Genomic DNA, 25,356 nt, shown 5'->3' with positions numbered 1-25,356 from the left:
TTTGTTTATATTAGGCTCGCAGGATCTAGTTTATGATTGCTTAAAAAAGAACGATAAAATTGCCTGCGCTGTTTGGTATTATTTTCAATATATACAAATTTTGATTGTGCCTAATGTAGGATGGTTTTAATTCCTACTGAAAATATCAAGCTTGTAAAATAAAAAATACAATCCATATTTTAAATTAGTTCGGGAGGCATATATATAACAGTATACTATGAGACGGCAAGCAGGGCGCGCTTGCCCTCTGGTGTGATTCTATAGGCACCGAGATCTATCTCGTCGAGTAAGTGAGTGAATCCATTCGACGAAACTGTATCATCTCTCCTGCCTGGCGCAAGCAAATCGTCGATTGGAATATCGCCACCAGGCTCAATTAATGCGCCGGACATAACATAATCAGCAGGGGAATTAACTCGTAGCTCTAGGGCTCCTTCACCATTCTTAAGGGCCTTGACGGCACGGTAGACCCCCCCCTATAATAGCAAGCAACGCAGCCACTCAAGGTGCCCACTGCCCTCTCTTCGACGGGGGTACTCCGGAGTCAGTACTCGTTGATAATTACCCACGGCGCCATGAAGATTAAACAAATGCAAGCTACTGGCGTCATAACCGCACGTCCGTCCTGATTGTACACTGAGCAAGGCATCTAGCTGTTTTAATATCCAATGATATTGATGCATATCAGACCCGAGACCGAACATAATGCTCGAGAAGGCATATCCAACAAGTAGTCCCATCCATCTAGCCTTTCATTCGCAGGAGTACACACATAACCGTCACCGCATCTTGAGTCTTTAGGACAGACTTGCGTGTAAGGAAACAGTCGTATATGCATTCAAGGTCCCGGCTACCATTTAGCTGTGCGAGGCTAGTAAGAAGGGTGCCATCCGGCAAGTAGCATGCCACTTCCGAGTTGCTATTATGTCTAGGATTGTCAAATTTGGCGAGGAAGAACGCAGCTATGTTGCACTGCTAGATCCTTATAACGCTGCCGTAAGACAACTAGAGCTGGGTACATGCTCACGCCTGCCGTACCAAGCAAGAAGATGCCACACACGTCAAGGTCGAGGATAGGCGGATTCCACCCGTGTGTCGCGCATATGACAATGATGTGGACAAACGCAGTAGTGCTACATGGCATAGCTAACCCAAAGACGATGTTGGTAAACCACCTAGAGCGTCTCATTGTAGAAGCAAAGATGAGAGAGGCGTAAAAAAGGATCCAGGTAAGAGCGCGTGCTGTCCACTCATAGGGTATATGCAAGAGACAATCTGGGTCAATGGGTGTGTCTTCAGAAGGCGCGCGGGCGGAGACATAAGTTAGGTGACGGGGAGAGCCGTGATGCACACAAGAGAACTAACGGCGTCTACTGCGAACGGAGCAGGCACGAAGCAGGCGTAGGGAAACTTCCTCCCTAGGCTAGATAGCAGGGAGTAGGCGTCGGAGACTAATGGGCACCGTCTGAAGAGCGCCCCAAGGTAATAGAGAGAAGGACGAAAGAGCGAAAGAGCGAGAGAGAAAAAATAGGATTAGCAAGGCTGGCGGCTCATTTGTAATATTTTCAGGGCAAGGCGCAGCAGCGACAAGGTTCTAGCAGGATGGATGCGACAGGATTTCGTTCCCTTACTAAGGTGAGCGGTCTGTGTTTGAATGTAAGATGTAAGGCACAAATAGGTGTGTAGTGATCAAGTTTAGGGAAAGGGTGAGTATTAACCTGATAAACTAATAAACAATTTCTGTTACCGTAAGGTACGATCGTGAAATGCCTCCATATTTGAATATTTTCGCTTATTTGAATTAATACCACCTCTCTCTCTCTCGACCACCACACCTCTTCACCTTCTCTACAAGCAAAATAAAAAGAATAAAAAAAAATAAATAGCAAAAAAAGAAGAACCGTGGACGAGTGTGCTCGTCTGAAGAGTTATAGTCCCTTCGCCCGGAATCGAACCGGGGGCCCCCGGATGATTGTTGTTACAGTTACAGTCCGATGCTCTAATCCAACTGAGCTACAAAGGGGAATTTGTTAGTAATCGGCTACTTATCTAATATGATGTACCTTAACGACTCCAATGACTCTAAAAGTCATCCGACAGCACAACTATCAATTTTGGCAGGAGCGACTTGGAACAATTAATATATGCAGGAGCGACAATACGTAGGTCGCTCCTTCCCAGATTCCATTCTTTGTGAGAATGGAAAGCGCGTTCTTGCTAGTGGCGAGTCGCTCCTTCCTAAACACCAACGCCCCCATACTTCATAGACTTCAAAATATCCAACAAAATAACTTCATTACACAATCATACCTCCCCCCCTTACAACTCCCCCCTTCCCTCCCCCCCAGCAATCAAATCCAACCACTCCGCCAACCTCACCCCCGCCCTCGCAACCTGCATCTCCACCTTCCCAATCGCCCTCTCATAATACTCGCCACTCAAATCCTTCCCCTGCAACGTCTCCCACCCCCCCTCCGGCACCACAACCTCACAAACCAATCTATTACTCTCCCGCGCCCACCTCATCACCGACCCCCCCACATCCCCCAAACTGATGTCCTCCCTCCACTCATCCACCAGGGGGGAGTACAGCCCCCCCTCGATATCGGCGAGGAGGGTGCCAGCCCATTCGCGCGCGTGGGTGGGCGTGTAGCCGCCGATTAGGTGCTCGGCGATGGCGGAGTCCCAGACGGAATGGAGGTTGGAGTTGCGGTTGCCGAAACGGACTTTTATGCCGTTGCCGCCGCGGAGGAGGCCTTCGGTGTGGAGGGGTTGGTGGATGTCGCCTATGAAGTGGACGACGAACTGGGGGGGGTTAGTTTGCGGTTCGTTATGTAAAAAGAAAAGGGAGGGGGGGAGGGAGGAGGGGGGTGGGACCTTTGCGGCTATAGCGCGCTGGTAGGCATCGAGGTCCGCGTCCATGAGGCGTGATGTCTGTGGGGATTTAGCTTCAGGGTAGTGCTAGGTGATGGGGGGTTACACACATAATTCCCAATCGCCGAAACGATACAAAACTCATCCGCACAATCCCTCTCTATATCCAACCCACAGCTCCACGGCGGACTATCATCCGCATCGATATAATGCAGATGCGCCGAGTATCGTCCATCCTTGGTGTACCGATATGAGTCCGCCCATGTGGCGATAGAACCGAGATAGCCTGGTGATGAAGGGTTGGACAGGACCCCCTGCATGTATACCGCTGTTCGGGGAGCGACGAGGTGCTCGGCGAGATATGCTACTGTCATGTGACCTAGAGACCCCCAGGCGGAGACGGCGGGGAGGATGGGGAGGAGGAGGAGAGGGATATGGAGTGAGGGTTTCATTGTTGCGTGTGGTGGCAACAGCTGTTGAATTGTGATGTAAGGATAGTTTGAATGAATGATGGAGATGGCAAATGGGCGATAGATATACAGCAAAGAGGCGTTGAGCGCCACTGGATCTGGTGCCTTGTGTAACGGGTGCCGCCGTTACAGTACATGTGGTATATAAAGCGCGTTACGCGTATTCCGGGCGAGCCGGAATACTGTAGTCTTTTTTGGCTCAGTGGGATGTAGCGCGAGCATACTCGTAACCGTACATCATTACACCTTGCCACGCCGTCTACCGCCTGTTGTCTCACCACAGCGTTGGCAGGGTCCAGTCCATAACACACAGCCTTGTCGACGCGGCTGAACCTTCACAACAACACCCCTCCACCTTCACCACCCCCCAAAACCTCAACTGCCACAAACTCACCTCCAACCACACCTCCATCACGGCCGGCACTCCGTCAAACCACAATGCCGCCCTCACCCTCCCTCTCCGGGGCCCCACCAGCACCAGTCTACCCGCTCTACAACACAACATACACCCTCCACCGCCTCTCCCCCCTGCACGCCTTCACGCCCTCCTCGCTCCCCTCCCACGCCGCCGCGCTCTCTGAGATACTGACTGGGTCTACACTCCGCGGTGTAAGGATCGGGTTGGATACTTCTAATGCGTCGCTTTCCCGCGCCGGCGCGCTGAGGAGCGTGTCGATGCGGCCGCTGAGATCACCGGATGGGTGGGCTGCTGTGCATGCTGCTGCTGAGCCGGATGAGAGTAGGCAGGAAGGGGGGGAAGGGGGCTGGGGTGTGATAATCGAAATGACCTACGAGAAAGCAAATTACACGGCGATTCTGCTGCGCGATATCAAGTCCCCCGCCACCACCACAACAGAAGGGGAATTCACACACCTCCCCCTCCTACTAACCCGTCTCCCCCCCCCCTGCGGACGACACTCCTCGACTTCCTATCGACGAGATTTGATACCCGCGCGTCACCGATGCAGCTACCCTCCCCGTTTGTGAAGAAAGCTATGGGGGGATACATCGAGGCCCTGGTCGCGGGTGGAGGGGAAGTCAGGAGCGCGGTGAGGGAGGTGGTGATCTCTCTCGCGTTTCCGGGTGTGGAAGGGGGGGAGTTGAAGAATATCGACATAACAATCTCACGCGATGACATCCCCAACTTCCTCCAGCGCGGCGGCAGCTCCATCACAACCACAACCGCAACAAGCGCCCGGACATCCCCAGCGCAGCCCGAACAGCACCCCTTCTGGACAGCCCTGCATACATACACAACCAAACGCCTCGCGCTCGACCTTTCCAATCCCTCAGTGGCAGTGGCGAAGATAGCGTGCGGCGCCTTCGTGATAGCTGCAGAGGGGAGGGTGAAGATTTCCGCGCCTGCTGAGAGGGAAGGGAGGGGAGAGAGAGAGGGGGCGGAGGGGGTGCTGGGGATGTTGGTTGGGGTTGCTGAGCGGAAGGGGTGGGCGGCTGAATGATGAGAATTACGAAGGCGGGATTGACACGGCCGAGGGTTAGCTTGGTGGACCGAGTGCACGGCGGGCGATAGTGGAACGGGACGGATGAGAGCGTACCGCTCTGCCACGCACCGCAGCAAGAAATGTCTCCATACCGCGCTGCAGCGCTCGGGGAGAGAAGAAGGGGAAGTTGAGTGCCATGCCTCGCGAGATGAAAAGAACAACGCGTGCCGGGGGTTCATCTCATCTCATCCTTGACAACCCCCGCATCGACACTGTGCTAGCACCCACACTCACCGCACACGCCGCACGCCATCCCAACATAGCACGGTCCGAGAAGCGGCTGGCGCACTTGGGTACCAACTAGCATGTTGGGGATGGGATACGTGGGGTGGGTCCGTTACCGACATCGGAGTGGGTGTGGGAGGGGGTGGTTGTCGTGTATGTGCGAATCGGAGCGGCGATGTGGAATGCAGGAGTATGGTGGGATGTAGTTTTACAAAAAAAATAAACTGCGATGGATCAATTCAGATACAAAAAACAAACTAAAACTGACTAATATGATCGTATATAAGACGCCTATATGAACAACCCCCTTCCACCAATTGCATACCTAGTATATATAAATATCCTCCTCTTTTTCCACCTTTTCCCCTTTTCGTTCTTGACACATTCCTCATTTTCTTCACCCCTACCACCCCCCCGTCCCGCCACGACTCGACGTGTAGACGTGGCATCTCTTTCCATTAATGATTGTGCCGCGTCAAAGCGACAAAGGACACCGTTTATTTGGAGGCGCTGGGGCCGAAAATACTCTGTACCACCTCACCCCCCCTGTGTGCGAGGATCGAGAGTAGCGTATCAGACAACTATCACACGTATTAGCCGCCGTCTCCAAAAAAAGATCATTAAGAAAGGACTTACCCCATGAGTCTTCTCATTACACCCCTGCAACCAAATCCCCGCCCCCTCCTCCACCGCGCCCTCAGCGTATTGGACTTTGTAGTCGCGGCCGACTGGGAAGACGGCTGGAGCGCGTGCGAGTTCGACTGTTACCTTTACCTCCTCCTCATCCAATTTCCCAACCGACGTAGTTTCTGGGAGCGTTGTTGTTTCCGTGGTCGTCTCCTGTGCTGTAGCAGCCTCTGGTACCACCGCCGTCTCCGCGGTCGCCTCCGGGGTCGTCTCTACCGCAACAGGGGTCGCTATCACCTCAGCAGTCTCCACGGTAGGGGTAGCCTCAATAACTGGTGTAGGAGTAGGAGCTTCCACAGCAGCAGCAGTCTCTGCAGCATCGGGAACAGCTACCGCCTCGACAGCAGCAGGAGCTTCAGCAGCAGCCTCAACAGCTTCCGTAGGGACAGCAGTCTCCGGAGCCGCAGTCTCAGCAACAGGTGCCTCAACAGTCGCAGTAACAGGGTCCTCAGCAACAGCACGCTCAGCATCAAGCAACCCCCTCGTCCCATCCAAAATCCGCACATGCGCATCCCTCACATACCCCGTTGCAAACACCACCAACCCGGCTTCAATCGCCTCTCTCTCCCCATTCTCATCCCCCGTCCTTGCGATCTCCAACTTCACCCCCCCATCCTCAAATCTCTCCACTCCCACAACAGTCTGGCTATTCCTGACCCTACATCTCCACTTCTCCTCCACCGGCTCATCGACCTCCTGCGCATACAACTCGGAGTAAATCCTCTCCAGAAGTTCCAGGCGGACGACGCCGTAGTTAGTCCCCTTATCCCTCTCCCTCTTCTCCTTCCTCTCCTCCGCCCCCATCTCAAAAGTAGGCGTCACGCGATCAGGATCAAAAATCTCATTCACAAACGGACTATCATCCGACGGCCTGAGCGACGTATCCTTGACCAACAACGTGATCTTCGAACGCGGAAAGCGGGACGCGAGATCGACGTAGATCTCTGCGGCGGATTGGCCACCGCCTATTACCACCAAGTGCTGCGGTGCGGGGGGAGAGAGGAGGGTGGTGGAGAGGTGCGGGATTGAAGTCGCGTATTGGGAGGAGTGGATGAATCGCGCGTCAGGACCAGTGGCGAAAGGCGCGAAGAGACTAGGAACAGCTGGGCTTCCACCAGTTGCGACGACGACGTTGCGCGCCGTCGCTGACCCCGGGGCGCCGGTGGCGGTATCGATCCAGTGGACGGTGAATCTATCCACCTTGCCCGTCTCCTCATTATGCACCGCATCCACCCTGGTAATCTCCGTCCCGTACCTCACAGCGCGGGAGAAGTGAGAAGCGCACCAACGCATGTAATCCTCATACTCCCTCCTCGCCGGCAAAAAGGTCCCCAGATTAATAAACTTCTGCAACCTCCCCTTCGAAAACAGATAATTCAAGAAACTAAACGGACTCGTAGGATCACGCGGCGTAGCGAGGTCTTTGAGGAAGGAAATCTGCATGTGTGTCCCCGCGAGCTGCATGCCGGAGTGCCAGGCGAAGGTAGGTTGCTTTTCGAGGAAGAGGACGGGGGGCGAGGGGGAGGAGGGGGAGGAGGGGAAGGAGGAGAGGTGGTCGGAGAGGGCGATGGCGATGGCGAGGGAGGCGGGGCCGAAGCCGATTGTGAGGAGGGAGAGGGGGGTGGAGGACCCTTTTGAGGTGGGGGAGAGGAGGGAGGCGTGGGTTAGGGAGGTTAGGGAGGTTAGGGGCGTGTTGGGGGGTGTGGTGGTGGGGGTGGTGGTGGTAGTTTGATGAGAGTGAACTGGTGGGGGGGTTAGTGAGTGGGAACTGGGGAATGGGAACTGGGGAATGGGAACTGGGGAATGGGAACTGGTGAGTGGGAACTGGGGAATGGGAACTGGGGAATGGGAACTGGGGAATGGGAACTGGGGAATGGGAACTGGGGATAGTGGACATACCATCGCAGCTGTTATCCCCAACCGAGCTAGTTGGTGTGGATTGGCCGGGTGAAAAGAGACTCTCGGTGCTCCGGGACCTGGAGGGAGGGATGGCGGCCATGTGTTTAGGTATGGCGCGTTTGAGTGCTGCAGCAGGCTGGTTCCTGGGATTTGTTAGTTGGGAGTACAGATGATGAGGGAGTGGAATTTTTGTTTATATTGAGTAAGTGGGTGCTGAGGGAGGGGGAGGGGTGGATGAGAATACATGATGCAGCGTGAGCGTGAGCGTGAGCGTGAGAGTGAGCGTGAGAGTGAGCGGTAGAGTGAGCGTGAGAGCGGGTGTGAAGGCGAGTAAGGTGAGTGGTGGAGAGGGTGTGAGGAGAGAGGGCGGCAGTGAAGGAAGAGGGTGTGTGTGACGCGGCAAGTGAGAAATCTGGGGTGGAAGGCCTCATCAAAAAGGAGGACTCACCAAGAAAATGCTGGATAGAAGAAGACCGTCAAGCGGGAATTGAACAAAGTATAAGAATATACGAGTCAAGCGGCCTCGAGGTCAAGCACGTATAGGTTTGACGTGACAAGGAAAGACAGGGCGTAAAGGGCGCGTGTTCAGGAGGATTTAAACAAATAAATAAATGGAATATCAGAATTTCTATGCGAGGAGTTCCCGAGGGGATGGATGCGGTAGAGGGAGGGGGGGGATAGATAAAAGGGAAGGAAGATCAGATTAGATGGTAAGAAGGAAAGAAAGCGGCCGCGGATGACTAAGGTGCGGACATGGTTTAGTATTACCGAGTAATAGTTAAGGTTAGTTTGGATGGAGGGTAAGGGTATGGTAAGGGTATGGATGTGGATGTGGATGTGGATGTGGATGTGGGTATGGGTGTGGGTATGGATGTGGGTATGGTATGGCATGGATATGGTATGGATGTGGATATGGTATGGCATGGATATGGTATGGATAGGGTTGGGTATGGAGATGGTATGGATAGGGTTGGGTATGGATATGATATGGAGATGGGCAGGGCATGGGTATGGATATGATATGGAGATGGGCAGGGCATGGGCAAGGATATGATATGGAGATGGGCAGGGCATGGGTATGGATATGATATGGAGATGGGCAGGGCATGGGCATGGATATGATATGGAGATGTATGGATATGATGTGGATATGATATGGATATGATATGGATATGATATGGATATGGGTATATTAGAGGATAGTTTGTGGGTTGTGGTGGTGGTGGTGCAAGAGCGTGGGAGAGAGATGGGGAGTGGAATAGAGTAGGCTTCCCTGTTCTTTCCCTTGTTTGTGCTGTGGAGGCGGTAGAGCAGTCGTGTCCATACCGTGTACGGGAAGAAGAGAGCGAGGAGACAGAAGAGAGACAGAAGAGAGAGGAGACAGAAGAGAGGAGACAAAAGAGAGGAGACAGAAGAGAGGAGACAGAAGAGAGGAGACAAAAGAGAGGAGACAAAAGAGAGGAGACAAAAGAGAGGAGACAGAGAGGAGACAGAGAGGAGACAGAGAGGAGACAGAGAGGAGACAAAAGAGAGGAGACAGGAGGAGACAAATGCCGCCCGGTCCAAATGCCCACTTTCTCTTCACACCATCTGATGAAGCATGTATCCATCCATCATCCATCCACGCACTCCCATCCCGTATCCCGGCACAAGGAGCACTTTAGTCCGCTATAAAACGAGGTCAGATGGGGTCAGATGAGAGCGATCGGTCGGATAGATCAGGAAGGAAAGCCGGACACAGAACCCAACCACCGGAACCAGCGCAACCAGCGCAACCAGCGCAACCACCACCATCCCCCACCACCGGAACCAGCGCAACCAGCGCAACCACCACCATCCCCCACCACCACCATCCCCCACCACCACCGCAACACCACCACACCGCAACACCACCACACCGCAACACCACCACCATCCCCCAACCACCACCACCACCACCACCACCACCACCATCCCCCAACCACCCCAACCACCACCACCACCATCCCCCAACCACCACCACCACCACCACCATCCCCCAACCACCACCACCACCACCACCACCACCACCATCCCCCAACCACCCCAACCACCACCATCCCCCAACCACCCCAACCACCACCACCACCACCCCCAACCACCACCACCATCCCCCAACCACCACCACCACCCCTCCGCTGAAGAATCTTTTCCCCCCCCGTTCCTGCACTAATCTGATGATCTGATAAGATTTCTTCACCTTGGCGACCCAGTCCCGCCCCACCCCGGCCTCCCCGGTCCCCACTCCCGCCCTGCTTTCCCTCCTTTCCCTGCTTTCCCTGCTTTGCCCATCTCGCTTCCCCTTCGCTTCCCCTCTCGCTTCCCCTCTCGCCTGCCCGCCCACTCCCTTCCGTGTCTTTCTCGCCCGCCCGTCGAATGTGAAGTGCCGGTGATTCTACCCCTCTACATACTTCCCACGCTATCCTTGGCTATCCTGGGCTATCCTGGGCTATCCTGGGCTATCCTTGGCTATCCTTAGCTACCCTCCCTCACCCACCCCTCCCTCCTCTCTTTACCCCTACACACACACCGTCCTTTTCAACCACTCCACCATCACCATCACCACCACCACTCCACCACTCCACCATCACCACCACCACTCCACCATCACCACCACCACTCACCATCACCACCATCACCCACCATCACCATCACCACCACTCCCATCTCCCACCTCCCTTCACCCATCCATCTCCCTTCTCCCTTCTCCCACCTTCCACCTCCCATCTCCCACCTTCCACCTCCCATCTCCCATCTCCCATCTCCCATCTCCCCTCCCACCTCAATCACTCTTCACCACCAACTAACTCTTCACCACCAACTAACTCAACTTTCCACTGCTGGTACTCGAGTACTCTCTTCACTAGTGCCGTGGCTCTTGCTGGGTTGTTGATTACTGCCACCAATGGCACTAATCAACAACCCATTCAAGCTGCCCATTCCACCTCCTCCTTCCCACGCAAATACAGAAAACCCGTCTCACACACTGCCTCCACACTCCCAACAAACCCCGCTTACTTCCATCCCCATTGCATCCATCCCCAGACCCATCCATCCATCCATCCATCCATCCATTCATCACCTATTTCCAATCACCCATTCACCGATGCTTGTTTCCGTCTCATATTATACCCATCACCGGTGCTTGTTTCTGTCTTGCGGTGCATGTTGTCTCACGTTATACCCATCACCAGTGCATGCTTCGGTCTCACGTTATACCCATCACCAGTGCATGCTTCGGTCTCACGTTACACCCTTTCCCCTCTGACCTCTCATCAATCCATCCCCCAACACCCGCTGAGATACCCAACCGACACACCAAAAACCAATAATGCCGGGCCTCTCCATCCTCAATGCCCACCCGCCCCTCCTCGCCGGGCCGGCCCTGCTACACGACCTCGTGAGCTGGGACGACGCCGGCGCCCCCGCCCTCGACTTCCTCGGCCCCGAAGGCTCGGACGTGCGTCACAGCTATACGTACGGCGAGCTGCAACGCTGCGTAGCCAGCCTAGCCGCAACCCTCCACGAAACCCTCAGATCCTCCGGGCGAGGGGACCCGGACGGACCCCAGCTTATCATCCCCCTGCTGGTCCCGCAGTCCCCGGCACTCTACATCGCGCAGCTAGCCGCCCTGCAGATCGGCGCCGCATTCTGCCCGATCAATCTCGACGCGCCTAAGGAGCGTATCAAGTTCATTGCCGGCGATGTCAAGGCGGAACTTATCATTTCTACACGCGACAATGACGAGGCCGTCACGTGGGAGGGGGGGCCTACACCCATCTTAATCGACGTCCACTTCCCCATCCCCCCCTCCCTCGACCCCCTCGCCCCCCTCGCCCCCCCTCCCCTTCCCCCTTTCCCCGCGACTACTACCACTTCCTCCCTCGCCTATGTCATGTACACATCCGGCTCGACCGGCCTCCCCAAAGGCGTCGGCGTCAGCCACCGCGCCGCCACGCAATCCCTACTCGCGCACGAGGTTCTAATACCGACATTCTCCCGCTTCCTCCAGTTCGCCGCGCCCTCCTTCGACGTCTCCGTCTTCGAGATCTTCTTCCCCCTCTTCCGCCGCTGCACGCTGATTGCCTGCCACCGCGAGCGTCTCCTGAACGACCTCCCCGGCACCATCAACGCCATGGACGTCGACGGGTGTGAGTTGACTCCCACAGTGGTCGGATCGCTGCTCTTGCGGCGCGCCAATGTGCCGCGGTTGAAACTGCTGCTTACGATTGGGGAGATGCTCACAAGGCCCGTCGTTGACGAGTTCGGGTACGCGGATGATAAGGTGGGGATGTTGTGTGGCATGTACGGTCCCACGGAGGCGGCTATCCATTGCACGGCGTACACGAACATGGCCGCTGGTTCCAAAGTCGGTAATATAGGCCGCCCCTTCTCCACCGTCTCCTGCTTCATCGCCGCCATCCCCTCCCCCACCGGCCCCTCCACCGGCTCCGCCCTGTCCATCCTCCCTATCGGCGAAGTGGGCGAGCTCGTTCTCGGCGGCACGCAACTAGCCGACGGGTATCTGAACCGCGAGGAAGAAAACAAGGCCGCTTTCGTCACATACAACGGATCCCCCGCCTACCGCACGGGCGACAGGGGGCGGATTCTTGAGGACGGGACGATTGAGGTGATGGGACGCATTAGTGCGGGACAGGTCAAGTTGAGGGGGCAGCGCGTGGAGTTGGGGGAGATTGAGGAGGTGGTGTATAAGCACCCCGGGATTGAGCTGGCGTTTGCGAGCGTGTTGGAGGGGATGCTCATCGTCTTCGCGCGCGCGGTAGGCGGGGAGACCGTCGAGGCCGAAGAAGTAATGACGACGTGCGAGCAGTGGCTTCCACGGTATATGGTGCCGAGCGAAGTGGTCGTCATGAGCGCGTTCCCGTACTTGCCGTCGGGGAAGATTGATAAGAAGAGATCGGAAGCCGAGTACCTCCGCTCTCGCGCCGAGGACGGGGGTGATGAAGCGGGAGTGGTTAGGGAGACGGAGAAGACGGTTGCGACGGCGCTCCAGACGCTGTTAAAGGCCCGAGTCAACCCGACGAAACGGCTTGCGACGTATGGGTTGGATTCCCTAACTGCCATCCGACTAGCCTCCCATCTCCGGAGCGCGAGACTGCGTATCTCCCCCGTGGAAATCCTAGAAGCGGAGACCCTGCGCGAGATTGCGAGGGTTTGTGAGGAGCGCCTGGACCAACCCGATGCGTCCTCCCAGCCCCCCGAGGTCTTTGATTTCTCGGGGCTGGAGGGGCCGGTTAGGGATGCACTGGCGGAGATGAACGTCCATGACCCCTTTGAAGAGGTGATGCCCTGCACCCCGCTCCAGGATGCGATGCTACTCGAGACTAGTGTGGATGCGGTGGCCTATAATAATTTTATCCAACTACGCATCTCCGAGCCCCTGGACCCGCAACGGATTGTCAGCGCGCTGAGGGAGTTGGCGCGCCATAATCCGCTGCTGAGAACGGGGTTTGTGGAGTGTGAGAGTGAGTGGAGCGCGTTTTCCCAGGTTGTGTGGCCGGGGTTGGGGGAGGGGCAGGTTGTTGTTGAGATGGCTGGGGATGGGGAGGACAAGGTGGAGGGGGGGAGGAGGGGGTTAGAGATGGTGAGGCCTATAAGGATGAGAGTCACGCCGTTCGGGGACCACGCGGTGGTGAGGTGGGATATCCATCATGCGCTTTATGACGGGTGGTCGCTGGAGTTGATCATTGGGGATTTGGAGGGGATTTTGTCTCCCCCATCCTCCCCATCCTCACCCGACGACACGAAGCCCACCTTGGCACCGCGCCCCCCCTTCCGCACCCTCGTCGAACACACGCTCCGCCTCGCCTCGAGATCGATGGAGAAGGAGAAGCAGTACTGGAAAGACCACCTCGCGCACTTCTCACCGAGGTCGTTGCCTTCTTTTCACGCCTCCTCCTCCGCGCCGCGCGGGTTGGATATCGTCGCCCACACAACCTCTATCTCTACGTCTGCGCTGGATAGATCCGCGGCGTTAGCTGGCGCAAGTCCGCAAGCTATGGTGCAATCCGCGTATGCGATAGTGCTGTCGAGTTATTTCGGGACGAAGGATATATGCTTCGGCTCCGTCTTCTCAGGCCGATCAGTGGATGTAGAAGGGATAGAGGAGATCGCTGGGCCGTGTATTGCGACGTTGCCGGTGAGGATTGATATCGGGAGTGGCACGGTGGGGGGCGTGATGGCGGAGATGCAGAGGGTGGGGAGGAGGCATATGGAGAATGAAGCTCTTGGACTTCGGGAGATTCAGGGGCTGGTGGAGGGGGAGAGTGAGGGGGGGGTGTTTGATACGTTGGTTATTTGGCAGCAGAGCCTCGCCGACGGCGGGGGGGGGGGAAGAGAGTACAGTTGGTGAAGGCGAGGGATTATCTGGAGTTCGCACTGACACTAGAAGTCACCCCTGGCACTACTGCTGGGAGCGGGGATGGCAAGGTGAGGTTCGATGCTAGCTACCAGACTGCCATCTTTGGGCGGGAAATGATCCAGCTGCTTCTGAGACAGGTTGAGGGTGCTCTAGAGGTGTTTATACGGTATGGGATGGAGGCGGGTGTGGAGGGTGTTTTTTGGGGGTTGGAGGGGGAGGGGTGGATGAGCGTTTGTGAGGGGAGTGGGGTGAGTCCCGCTCTTGCTAATGGCGAGAATGGCGAGGAAGTTGCAGCGATGGGGGGGCCGAAGGTAAGGGGAAATAGGAGAGCGAATCGGATTGGGAGGTTGGTTACCGGAAGGGACGTGGAGGTGAGTCTCCAGCAACCCATCGCGGGTAAGGTCAGAGGCTACGTAGGCCGCGTCGGGCGGGGTATCAGAATCCTCGTCATCGCACCTCAGTTAGAGGAGGACGTGGTGATCCTCCCTCTCGGCGCGGAAGGCGAGTTGTGTATCTCCTTCCATGGGGTTGAGGAGGGGCTTGTCGAGGGGGGGAGGTTTGTGGACGATCCTATGCATGGAAAACTCCTCCGCACGGGCGATTTGGTAAGACTCCTACCTGGTGGTGAAGTGATTTATCGCGGACGGAAGGGGAAGGAAGTTTTGGCTAGGGGGCGGAGAGTTGATGTGGGTGTTGTGGAGGGGGTTGTGCTTGAGAACCCCGCTGTTGGGGATGGTTGTGCGACGGTGGTGGTGGGGGAGGCGAAACTAGTGGCGTTCTTTACCCCTATCCAAGCGGATGGTGGGGAGGGGGGCCTCGAAATCTTGGATGTGAAGCAAGAGGTGCTGGAGGGGATTTACGCCCATCTAGACGCCGCGGTTCCTTCTTACGCTGTGCCGGTTTCGATCATCCCCATCTCTGCCCTCCCTATCACGGCGGAGGGTGATGTTGATACCCCGACTCTCAAAAGCGCGTACGCGTCCCTCACCCCCACCCAGCTGGCGCAATACGCCAACCCCTCCGCCTCGACAGCGGAGTACACCTGGACCCCTCTCGAGTCCCTAATCCTCTTCGCTGTCACGGCAGTCGTAACCGCGGCGGCCAAATCCCAAGAGATGGTTGTGAAGCCGAATACGCCCTTTGCGGCACTGGGGATTGATTCCATCGCCGCCATCGGTCTGGTGCGAAAACTCAAGCAGGGGGGTGTGAAGACGGATGTCGGGGGGGTGCTGAGGTTTGGGAGTGTGAGGAGGCTGGCGGGGTGGGTTGAGGGGGAGAGGGAGAGGGAGCGGGCTAGGCAGGAAGATGTGAAGGGGGGAGATGAGGGGGAGAAAGAGGGTGGGGTGGAGGGAATGCTGACGGCGGGGGAGATTGTGTTTGAACCCGCGCTGGTGGATGAGGTTCGTGATGCTGTTAAGGAAAGGGGGTGGACGGTGGAGAGGGTGTTGCCGTGTACGCCGCTGCAGGAGGCCATGCTTGCTGCTAGTGAGCTGGATTCTGTCAGCGACTCTTCCGCCAGTACCTCCCCCACCAGAGACTTGTCGGCAAGCGATAAAGGCGAAGAGGGCGCGTACGTCAACCGCGTCCTCCTCTCCCTCTCCGTCCCCATCGAAGCCGTCGACTCCGCATGGTCCGAGATGGTGAAGCGCCATGAGATTCTCCGAACCTGTTTCGTGCGCGCCGAACACGCGCGGTACGCGTTTTGCCAAGTCGTACTTGCCGGCTTCACTCACGAATCTAAAGTCGTTGAGGTCGCCGACGCTGCGGGGGTGGAAGACGTCATGACCCGCGGAGTAAGCTGGCAGGTTGATGGCGAGGCGGGGTGCAGGCCGCCGTATGAGTTGACGTATATCCGCGTTGCGGGTAGGGGGGTGAAGTTGGTATTGGCGATGCATCATGCGCTTTATGATGGGTTCGCGATGGGGGTTCTTTATGAGGAGATGGAGACGTATTTGCGGAGGGGGGAACTGGGGGAGGCGGTGGGGCTGGCGCCGTTTTTGAGGTATATGACGAGTGTGAACGGGGAGAAGGCGGATGCGCACTGGAGGGGGTTGTTGCAGAATTTTCAGCCGGTGTCGTTCACACCATCGTTGGAGAAGGAGGAAGAGGGGAGAGAGGTGAAGAAGGAGACGAAGGAAGAGGTACCGAGGCAAAACCACGTCCTCACCCTCCCCTCATCCATGAGTCTGTCAGATATCGAATCCCACCTCGCCCACCACTCCGCCTCCCTCCTCTCAGTCTGCCAAACCGCCTGGGCCTCCCTCCTCGCCCACCGTTCTTCAACCACAGATATCTGCCTCGGCAGCGTGGTAAGCGGCCGTACCGTCCCTGTTGAGGGACTTAATAGGCTTGTAGCGCCGTGTTTCAACACTATCCCCTTTCGATTGCGGAACCTGCATAGATTGAGCTACTTGGAAGCGTTTAGAGCGCTGCAGGAGCAGAATGTGGAGGCGGTGGAGTGGCAGATGACGGGGTTGCGGAGGGTGCAGAGCCTCGCCGGTATTGAAGGGGGGCAGGGGTTGTTTGATACTCTTATCCTCGTCCAGACGCCGGAACGGGAGATGGATCCCGCAGTGTGGAAGGTGGAGGAGAATAGGGGGGGTATGGATTTCCCGGTTGTGGTGGAGATTGTACCCCGTCCTGGAGCTGGGGAGGGGGGGGTGTTGGAGGTTACGTTGCATATCCACGACCTTCCACTAGGGAAGGAGGAGGTGAGGAGGGTGTTGGAGAAGTTTGATAGGTTTCTTAAGATTGCGCTCACCGGACCGAGGGAGCAGATTGTTCCTGCTGCTTGGAAGGGGGAGTGGGCTGTTACGACGCAGGATAGACGAGATGCGAAGGTCCGAACTGCTGATGGTGGTGCTGCTGCTGCTGCTGAGGAGGAGGCGGAGTGGACCGACATCGAAGTGGTAGTCAGAGGTGTGATAGCAGCGTTCACGACGGTGCCGGAGAAGGAGATTGGAAGGGGGACGAGCATTTATCGGTTGGGGCTTGATAGTATAAATGCTGTACAGGTGGCGACGGCATTGAGGGGAAAAGGGTATACAGTTGTCGCGAGCGAGGTGTTGATGCACCCCTCTGTGCGGGAGTTGTCGGGGTGGATTGCGGGGAAGAGCACTTCTTCTGCTAGCGCTGTGACGGGTGGTGAGGTGGGGGAGTATGATTTCAAAGCCTTCTCGGACCGCCACCGCGCCACTATTATCAAAGAACTTAGCCGGCTAGGGGTAGATTGCGAGGTAGAGGGCGTGTATCCCTGTACGCCAGTGCAAAACGGGATGTTGGCACAGACGATGCATAGCTCGGGAGTGGAGTATGTGAACTCGTACACCTTACAGCTTGGCCCGGATGTTGAGCTGGACAGGGTGAGAGAGGCGTGGGGTGTGGTGGTGAAGGCTTGTCCGACGCTTAGGGCGGGGTTTGTGGGGACGGATAAGGGGTTTGCTGTTGTCGTTTATGAGGCTGCGAGGGTAGAGGTGCCGTGGGTTGATGGGAGAGGGGAGGAAGGGACAGGAGGGATGGGGCTAAGTGAGTTGGCGCGGAGGCCGTGGTGGTTGGAGGTCCTCAGGGAGGAAGGGGAGGTGTGTGTCAAGTTCACGGCGCACCATGCGTTGTATGATGCCCAGTCTTTGCATCGGATTTTTGAAGATGTTCAGGCTGTGTATTCTCACGGCATCTCGCCAAGCTATCCATCATTTCTTCCACTTCTCGGCGCGATCCTCAACGCCAACTCTCCCGCCGACGAGGAAAGGCGGAAGGCGTTTTGGATGGAGCAGAACCTCAAACTCCACCGGTTCCCGGACTTGACGCCGCTGAGGGTGGCGAGCACGAGGAGTGTCGTGAGTAAGATTACGTCGAAGATGACCCTTGAGGAGATTGAAGAGAGGTGTAGAGAGGGGGGTTGGAGTGTCCAAGCTGTCGGACAGGCGGTTTGGGCGAGGCTTTTGGGGGGGTATGTTGGGGAGGAGAGGGTGGCGTTTGGGGTCGTCCTTAGTGGACGGGGGGTTGCTGGTGGGGAGGGGGTGGGGGGGAGGTGCCGTTTCCGACGATTGTTACGGTGCCTGTTTGTTATGATGTTGGGGAGGGAGGGCTGTTGGAGAGAGTGATGCAGGGGATTGCGAGGGTGGCGGAGTGGCAGTTCACGCCGCTTGTGGATGTGCAGAGGTGGACGGGGAATACGGGGGGATTGTTTGATACGCTTTTTGCTTATCAGAAGTCCGCGAGTAGTGACGACAGGGAGGGTGAGGGGAAGGTAAGTGGCGACGAGGTGTGGAAAATCGTGGAGGAGGACGCAGAAGCCGATTTCGCGGTCTCGATTGAGATGTTACCCGAGGGTGAGGAGATGGTCCTCCAGCTTACGGCTAAGGAGGGTTTGGTGCCGAGGGAACAGGCGGAGTTGATGGTGAGGCAGTTTGATGCGCTTTTGGTGGATATGTTGACTCCCGGGGCGGGTGGACTTGATGAGAATATCCTGTCTATTGCCCCGCCTGAGCACCCGACGCTATCGGATTCCGAGGAGGGGGATATGCTACTCCATGGTTTCGTGGAGAGGCAGGCTCGCCTGACGCCCGAGAAGATAGCGCTGGAGTTCACCACGAGTCTTGGGGCTGGAGAGGGCAACACGGCGGCGTGGACGTACGCACAGCTTGACAAGGAGGCTAATCGCATCGCAAGACTTGTGCAGAACCTCGGTGCTGAGCAAGGGCAGCTGATTGCGATTTGCTTCGACAAGTGCCCTGAAGCGTCCTTCTCGACCGTGGGTATCATGAAGGCCGGGAGCGCGTATGTAGCGCTTGACCCCGGCGCACCAGCCGATCGGGTGAAGTTCATCATGCAGGATTCTTGGGCGACGGTTGTGCTGACCGCTGGGAAGCCCGCGGAGAGCATGAAAGAGGCTTTTGAGGGCAGCGAGATCCAGGTTGTTGACCTGGGCACCACGGAGCTGCTGGAGGGGTGCAGTACTGATGCACCAGTACTGTCCCGCCCGATCGATCCACAGGATACGTCGTACTGCCTCTACACCTCCGGCACGACCGGGACGCCGAAAGGGTGCGAACTCACCCACGAAAACGCCGTACAGGCCATGTACGCTTTCCAGCACCTCTTCGCCGGACACTGGACGCCCGAGTCAAAGTGGCTCCAGTTCGCGAGTTTCCACTTCGACGTCTCTGTGCTTGAGCAATTCTGGAGCTGGAGCGTGGGGATCTGCGTCGCTTCCGCGCCGAGGGATTTGATATTCGAGGATATTCCCCGTGCCATCCGCGCCCTGGGGATCACGCATCTTGATCTCACGCCCAGTCTGGCTAGGCTGCTGCATCCGGATGAGGTGCCGAAATTGTGTAAGGGGGTTTTCATCACGGGCGGGGAGCAGTTGAGACAGGATATCCTCGATGTGTGGGGGGAGAAGGCGTGTATCTATAACGGGTATGGACCGACCGAGGCCACGATCGGGGTGACGATGTATCCGCGCGTGCCGAAGAACGGGAAGCCCGCGAATATAGGACCGCAGTTCCTCAACGTCGGGTCCTTCGTCCTCAAACCCGGCACGAGCGAGCCGGTGCTGCGCGGGGCGGTGGGGGAGCTCTGCGTGAGTGGCAAGTTGGTGGGGAAGGGGTATTTGAACCGTCCAGAGCTCACGGCGGAGCGATTCCCCTATCTGGAGGCGCTGGGGGAGAGGATTTATAGGACGGGCGATCTGGTGAGGATTTGTCATGATGGGAGTTTCCTCTTCCTCGGCCGGGCGGATGATCAGGTGAAGCTACGCGGGCAGAGGCTGGAGCTGACGGAGATTACGGAGGTGATTAAGCGCGGGGTGGAGGGTGTAGGGGAGGTGGTTACGCTGGTGCTGAAGCATAGTGCGCAGCTTAAGGAGCAGCTTGTTGCGTTTTTCGTCCCGGCTGCACGGGTCGAGGAGCCGGTGGAGCTGATCGGAGCGATTCGCGATGCTTGCACAAGCCGGTTGCCGGGGTATATGGTCCCTACCCATTTTGTGCCGTTGGAGGCGTTGCCGCTGTCGCCGAGTAATAAGGCAGATGGGAAGGCGCTGGCGCGGATGTATGATGATCTCTCCACCGAGGACTTGCAACGTCTCAGCGCCGCCGGCCAGGAGGGACGGCAATGGACGGGGGCTGAAAAGGAGGTTTTGGTGGTGTTGGCGGAGTGTATGGGGGTGGAGGTTGCGGAGTTGAAGAGTGGAACGAATATCTTTGAGCTGGGCTTTGATTCGATCTCGCTCATTGGGTTGGCGCAGCGGCTGCAGCACGCTGGGTATTCAGGGGCGAAGGCGGCGGTTGTGGTGAGGAATTCGGGGGTGGAGGCACTGGTGGGGCTGTTGGTTGGGGATGATGAGCAGGGTGCGGGGAGTGGGGAGATCGTGGCGGCACAGCAGAGGATTATGGCGTTCATGCAGAGGAATATACTTGGTGCGGCGGAGGAGATGGGGGTCGATCCCGAGGAGGTGGAGGCGTTGGCGCCTTGTACAGCGGCGCAGGCGGGGATGATCTACAGGTTCTTGGATAGTGAGGGGAGCTTGTATTTCATGCGCTTTGCATTTGAGCTTGCGGGAGAGGTGGATGTGGAGAAGTTGCGCGAGGCGTGGGGGAGGGTTGTGAGCGGGTTGGAGGTGTTGAGGATGGGGTTCGTTTTTACACGCGACGGATGCGCGCAGGTTGTTTTGAAGGAGCGGGAGGTTCCTTGGGGTGTTGAGACAGAGTTTGTGGGGATGGAGAAGGGGGAGGCGCTGGCGAGGCCGTGGAGGGTTGGTGTTACTGAACAGGAGGGGAAGAGGGTGATGAGGTTGGAGATCTTCCATGGGCTTTATGATGGGGCTAGTCTCCCGCTTCTCCTCAGGAAGGTGGAAGAGGAGTATAAGGGCGTGGAGGGGATCGACTATGGTCCTTCATTCATGAGTTCCTTACCTCATGGACCGCTCGCTACTTCTGAAGGTACGGAGGCCTTCTGGAAGGGGGCGCTGGAGACGGCGGAGTTTACACCCTTGCCGCTCCTTGAGAACTCTCAGGAGGGTGATGTGAGTGCCTCGCGCCGTGTGCAGGGTCTGGAACACTTGGAGGCGCTGAGGCAGTCGCTGGGGGTGACGTACCAGGCTATCCTGCAGGCGGCGTGGATCTCTGCATTCCGTGCTCAGTTTCCCGCTGAAGCGGCGCCGAGCTTTGGGAATATCATCTCGGGGCGCGCGATTGATTTCAGTGGTGCGGAGAACGTGGTTGGACCGTTCCTTAATACCCTCGTCTTCCATGTCGACGTCAAGGAGGGGATGAGCTGGAAGGAATTGATCCAGGCGTGTCATGCGTACAATGTTGGTGCTATGCCGTTCCAGCACTCGCCGTTGAAGGATGTGCAGAGGTGGTGTGGTGAGAGCGGACGGGAGTTGTTCGATACCCTCTTTGTGTTTCAGCGTGAGGAGGAGGGGGGAGAGGAGGGGCTGTGGAGGGAGCTGGAGGGCGAGGCGGTGGCGGATTATCCGATGGCGTTTGAGGCTACGTTGATGGGTGAGGGGGATGTGAGGATTGCGCTTGTTGGGCAGGGTGGGTTTGTCAACGAGGAGGTTGCGGGGGTGTTGCTGGGGAGGGTTGAGAGTGCGCTTGCTGCGTTGAAGGAGCCGGTGGGGGAGATTCCTGGTGTTGAGGGATCGGTGAGGGGGGGTCGGCTGGCGAAGAGAGGTGGAGAGAGTCAGGCGCCGGATACTACGACTTCTGACATGGACTTTGAGTGGACGCCCACGGCGAGTGTGATTCGTACGCAGATCTCGGAGTTGAGTAAGGTGGAGGAGGGGGGTATCGCGGCGACTACGACGCTCTTCTCACTGGGGCTGGATAGTATCGATGTCATCAAGCTTGCGTCGCGGCTGAAGAAGGCGGGAGTTAAGATCTCCGTCAGTGCGATTGTGAAGAGCCAGACTGTTGCGAAGATGATGGGATGTATACAGCTTGAGCAAGGGCCAGTGGAGGTGAAGACGAGTATCGATGAACTTGAACGCCGGTTGAGGGAGTCGTTGCCAAATAAGGAGGTGGAAGGGGCGACTGCGGTGCTACCGGCGACGCCGTTGCAGGAGGGGATGGTTGCGGAGATGGTGGCTTCGGGGTTTAGGAAGTACTTCAACCATGAGCTCTATCGCGTTAAGGGGGGTGTTGATATGGACGGGTTGAAGAAGGCGTGGGAGACCGTGGTGGCGGAGTTTGATATACTGCGCACTTCGTTTGTGGGGGTGGAGGATGTGGAGATTGATGTTGGCTTTGCGCAGGTCGTGCATCCTGTGTCTACCAGCAGCATCTGGCGCACCGCTGAGTTTGCGGAGGAAGCGGATCTTGGAGTGGAGACAAAGCTGCTTATTGAGGGGGCGGTTGAGGCGGCGAAGAAAGGGAGTCTGCTGCAGCTTGTCGATATCACGCATGGAGGGGAGAGATACTACCTCCTCTCCATCTCCCACGCGCTGTACGACGGGTGGTCTCTCCAAGCCCTCCACGCCAATGTGCAGAAAGCGTATAACGGCCAAGAACTCGCCAATCCGAGCGTGCGGCTGCCACTGGAGCAGCTACTCAATGCTAATGGACCAGATGCCACGAAGTACTGGCGCACTGCGCTGAGCGGCCTGCCCAAGTCGGAGTTCCCGCTCCATAACGAGACATCGGAAGGCGTTAACCGCTTTGAATTCGCGTCTTCGATACCATTGGATGATATCAATGCCTTCTGTAGAGGGAACAACATCAGTCTCCAGACTCTGGGGCAGACGGCATGGGCTATCCTTCTCGCGAGCTGCCTGAAGCGCCTCGACGTCTCTTTTGGAGTCGTACTGTCATGCAGAGACACAGAGGAGACGAGCGAGCTCATATTCCCGCTCATGAACACTGTCGTCGTGCGCGTAGTGGTCCACGGCGATCGCAAGGTGATGCTGCAGTATATGCAAGAAAGCAGCAACGCCATGCGCGCCTACCAGCAGTTCCCATTACGGAAGGCGCAGGCCCTCTCTGGGAGACAGGGGGGTGCGCTATTCGATACGCTGTTCATCTATCAGGGCAAAGCGCAGGAGGCTACTGGCGAGGTGCTGGCAGAGGCGGTGGAGAGTCGGGCGGAGGTGGAGTTTAAAGTCTGTGTGGAGATGGAAGTTGTTGGCGGGGAGTTGGTGTGGAGGATTGCGTGCCGGGAGGCCGCGAGGACGGTGGGGGAGACGGAGGAGTTGTTGAGGGATCTTGATGCGTTGATGGGGAGGATTGTGGGGGATGTGGAGGCGGAGGTTATTGTTGCTACTCAAGGACAGGTGGCGCTGTGTGGGCTTGAGCCGTTTGTGGATGAGTCGTCCATGGCGCAGGTGAATGGTGTTGCGAAGGCGCCGAAGAGGAAGGAGGGGGTGTGGAGTGCGACGGAGCTTGCTATTCGGGCTGTCTTGTCGCGGGTCTCGAAGACGCCGGAGGGGGAGATTGAGAAGGATCAGAGTATCTTCCATCTTGGGCTTGACTCGATTAGTGCGATTAAGGTGTCGTCGCTGTTGAGGAGGCGGGATGTCAGGATTACTGTTGGTGAGATTATGAAGAACAGCAGTATTCAGGAGATGGGTGCTTTATTAGCGGAGAGGGTCGATACTGTGGCCGAGACGCAGACGAGGGATGTTGATGCCGTTATTGCTGAGTCGGTCAAAGATATTGACAGGACGGCGCTGGCGAGGGATGTCGGCGTCGCTGAGGAAGATGTCGAGGATATCATGCCTGTATCAGCCGGACAACTATATATGCTCGCGCGCTGGGAACAGACTTGGGGGGCGCAGTTCGAGGCGAACTTCCAGTATAAACTCGATGGTGCGGTTGATCAGGAGAGGTTGGAGAGGGCATGGGAGGCGCTTACGAGGCGACATACTATCCTACGGACGGTGTTTGCGTTTGTGGAGGACGACGGGGTGAGAGCTGTGCAGGTCGTCTTGAAAGAAAAGAGGAACCCGGTCAAGTATGGCAAGTCTTCTGAGACGCCGGTGTCACTGTTGGGCCCGGTGTTCCTCGTTGTTGAAGAAGTGGAGGGGCAAAAGATAATCAGTCTCCGTCTACTCCACGCGCTCTACGATGGGATAAGTCTCCAGCTCCTCATCCGCGATCTCGAGACGCTGTATTCCAACCCTGACTCCGCGCTTCCATCTCCGCTAAGCTTCAAGGAGTTCATAGCCCGCGACCTGGACGAGGAGTCACGACAGGCACAGAAGACGTTTTGGGCATCCTACCTCCCGCGCACCGAGCTGGCAAGTGTTCCGGAGACGTCGGATCCGACACACAGGGTGGAGATCTTCAAGCCTAGTGTTCCTATTGGGGATATTACTTCTGCGGCGAGGAAGGCGGGTGTGACTGTTGATGCGCTTCTTATGGCTGCCTTTGCAAGAGCGTATGAGGTTACGAAACGGACCGAAAGTGATGACACGGTCATCGGACTCTACCTCGCCAATCGGTCTGCTACGACTGATTTATCGGAGCTGGTGGCGCCGACGCTTAACTTGGTGCCTTTGAGAATCCAATCCGCTCAGGGGGGGCTTGAAGACGTTGCCTCAGGGGTGCAGAAAGACCTCCAGAAGCTGAGCGAGGTGGGGAATGTAGGTGCAAGCTTGGCGGATGTGTATCGCTGGACGGGGAGGAGCCTTGGCGTGTTTGTTAATGTGCTTAAGACCACTTCTCCCTCCTCCTCCTCCAGCGAGGGTGGGGACGAGAAAGCAAACGAACTATTCGCACAGAGTCTGAGCGAGGTGGATATGCTGCGGCCCAGGGCAGAAGTCATCGACGTCATCCCTAACCCAGCCGCACTGGCTGCGTTTTCGAAGAAAGAAGAGTTGAGGGGAGCGTATTTGGTGAGTCCTTACTCTTTATATAAATATGCTGCGATGGTTGTGCTAACTAGTTACCAGGCTTCGGTAGATATTGAGCTACGTCTTGTGGATGGCGGGAGAGGGATAGATGTTGGCCTTTTTGCGCCGGAGGGAGTTCTTGGGCTGCGGGAGGGGGAGGGGTTGGTTGAGGCTTTGGGGGAGGTTTTGAGGGGGTTGTAGATGGGGTGTTGGGACAAGGAGTCGGGGAGATCTGGGTTGGGGAGATGGCGTCAGCTGGCTGGTGTGCTTCCTCTTGCCCTTTTTGTTGTTTCTTGTTCATTTTTTTGGAGTTATTCGACTCGCTGTTTATGCATGATATTTACTGTACATGAGGGTTGATTTTGTGAACGCTACATATTTTGGTTTGCGGGTATATAGGAATTTTCAGGTTTCATTGTTCACACATGCGTCGACATTTGTTTAAGAGGAAAGGATCATTTATGAAGC

The 25,356-nt window shown here is 56.8% G+C and overlaps 4 protein-coding genes across 4 annotated transcripts; 2 read left to right on the top strand and 2 right to left on the bottom strand.

Moving 5' to 3' along the window:
- Nucleotides 1-195: 195 nt before the first annotated feature.
- Nucleotides 196-3,551, bottom strand: VC83_06792 (uncharacterized protein). The gene is made up of 3 exons (XM_024470381.1): nucleotides 2,985-3,551; nucleotides 2,878-2,934; nucleotides 196-2,805 (listed from the first exon to the last, which is right to left on the bottom strand). The coding sequence occupies exons 1-3, from the start codon at nucleotides 3,324-3,326 to the stop codon at nucleotides 2,320-2,322; spliced, it is 885 nt and encodes a 294-aa protein (XP_024321598.1). The 5' UTR covers nucleotides 3,327-3,551; the 3' UTR covers nucleotides 196-2,319.
- Nucleotides 3,552-3,782: 231 nt separating this feature from the next.
- Nucleotides 3,783-4,804, top strand: VC83_06791 (uncharacterized protein; the record flags this gene model as incomplete). Its single annotated transcript, XM_024470380.1, has 2 exons — nucleotides 3,783-4,083; nucleotides 4,179-4,804. 2 exons carry the CDS (start codon nucleotides 3,783-3,785, stop codon nucleotides 4,802-4,804), a joined length of 927 nt encoding a protein of 308 aa, XP_024321599.1.
- On the bottom strand, nucleotides 4,718-8,332 carry VC83_06790 (uncharacterized protein). The gene is made up of 4 exons (XM_024470379.1): nucleotides 8,106-8,332; nucleotides 7,658-7,800; nucleotides 5,708-7,500; nucleotides 4,718-5,652 (listed from the first exon to the last, which is right to left on the bottom strand). Exons 2-4 carry the CDS (start codon nucleotides 7,755-7,757, stop codon nucleotides 5,569-5,571), a joined length of 1,977 nt encoding a protein of 658 aa, XP_024321742.1. The 5' UTR covers nucleotides 7,758-7,800; nucleotides 8,106-8,332; the 3' UTR covers nucleotides 4,718-5,568.
- A 2,504-nt stretch (nucleotides 8,333-10,836) lies between these two features.
- Nucleotides 10,837-25,345, top strand: VC83_06789 (Nonribosomal Peptide Synthase (NRPS)). The gene is made up of 4 exons (XM_024470378.1): nucleotides 10,837-14,040; nucleotides 14,088-18,076; nucleotides 18,166-24,891; nucleotides 24,949-25,345. The coding sequence occupies exons 1-4, from the start codon at nucleotides 11,007-11,009 to the stop codon at nucleotides 25,087-25,089; spliced, it is 13,890 nt and encodes a 4,629-aa protein (XP_024321731.1). The 5' UTR covers nucleotides 10,837-11,006; the 3' UTR covers nucleotides 25,090-25,345.
- The last annotated feature ends 11 nt before the right edge of the window (nucleotides 25,346-25,356 follow it).

Source organism: Pseudogymnoascus destructans (genome assembly GCF_001641265.1).
Source record: "Pseudogymnoascus destructans isolate 20631-21 unplaced genomic scaffold scaffold_19, whole genome shotgun sequence".
Taxonomy (NCBI): Eukaryota; Fungi; Ascomycota; class Leotiomycetes; order Thelebolales; family Thelebolaceae; genus Pseudogymnoascus; species Pseudogymnoascus destructans.
Note: the sequence above shows the minus strand (reverse complement) of the source record. Positions and strands in the feature narration are given on the sequence as shown.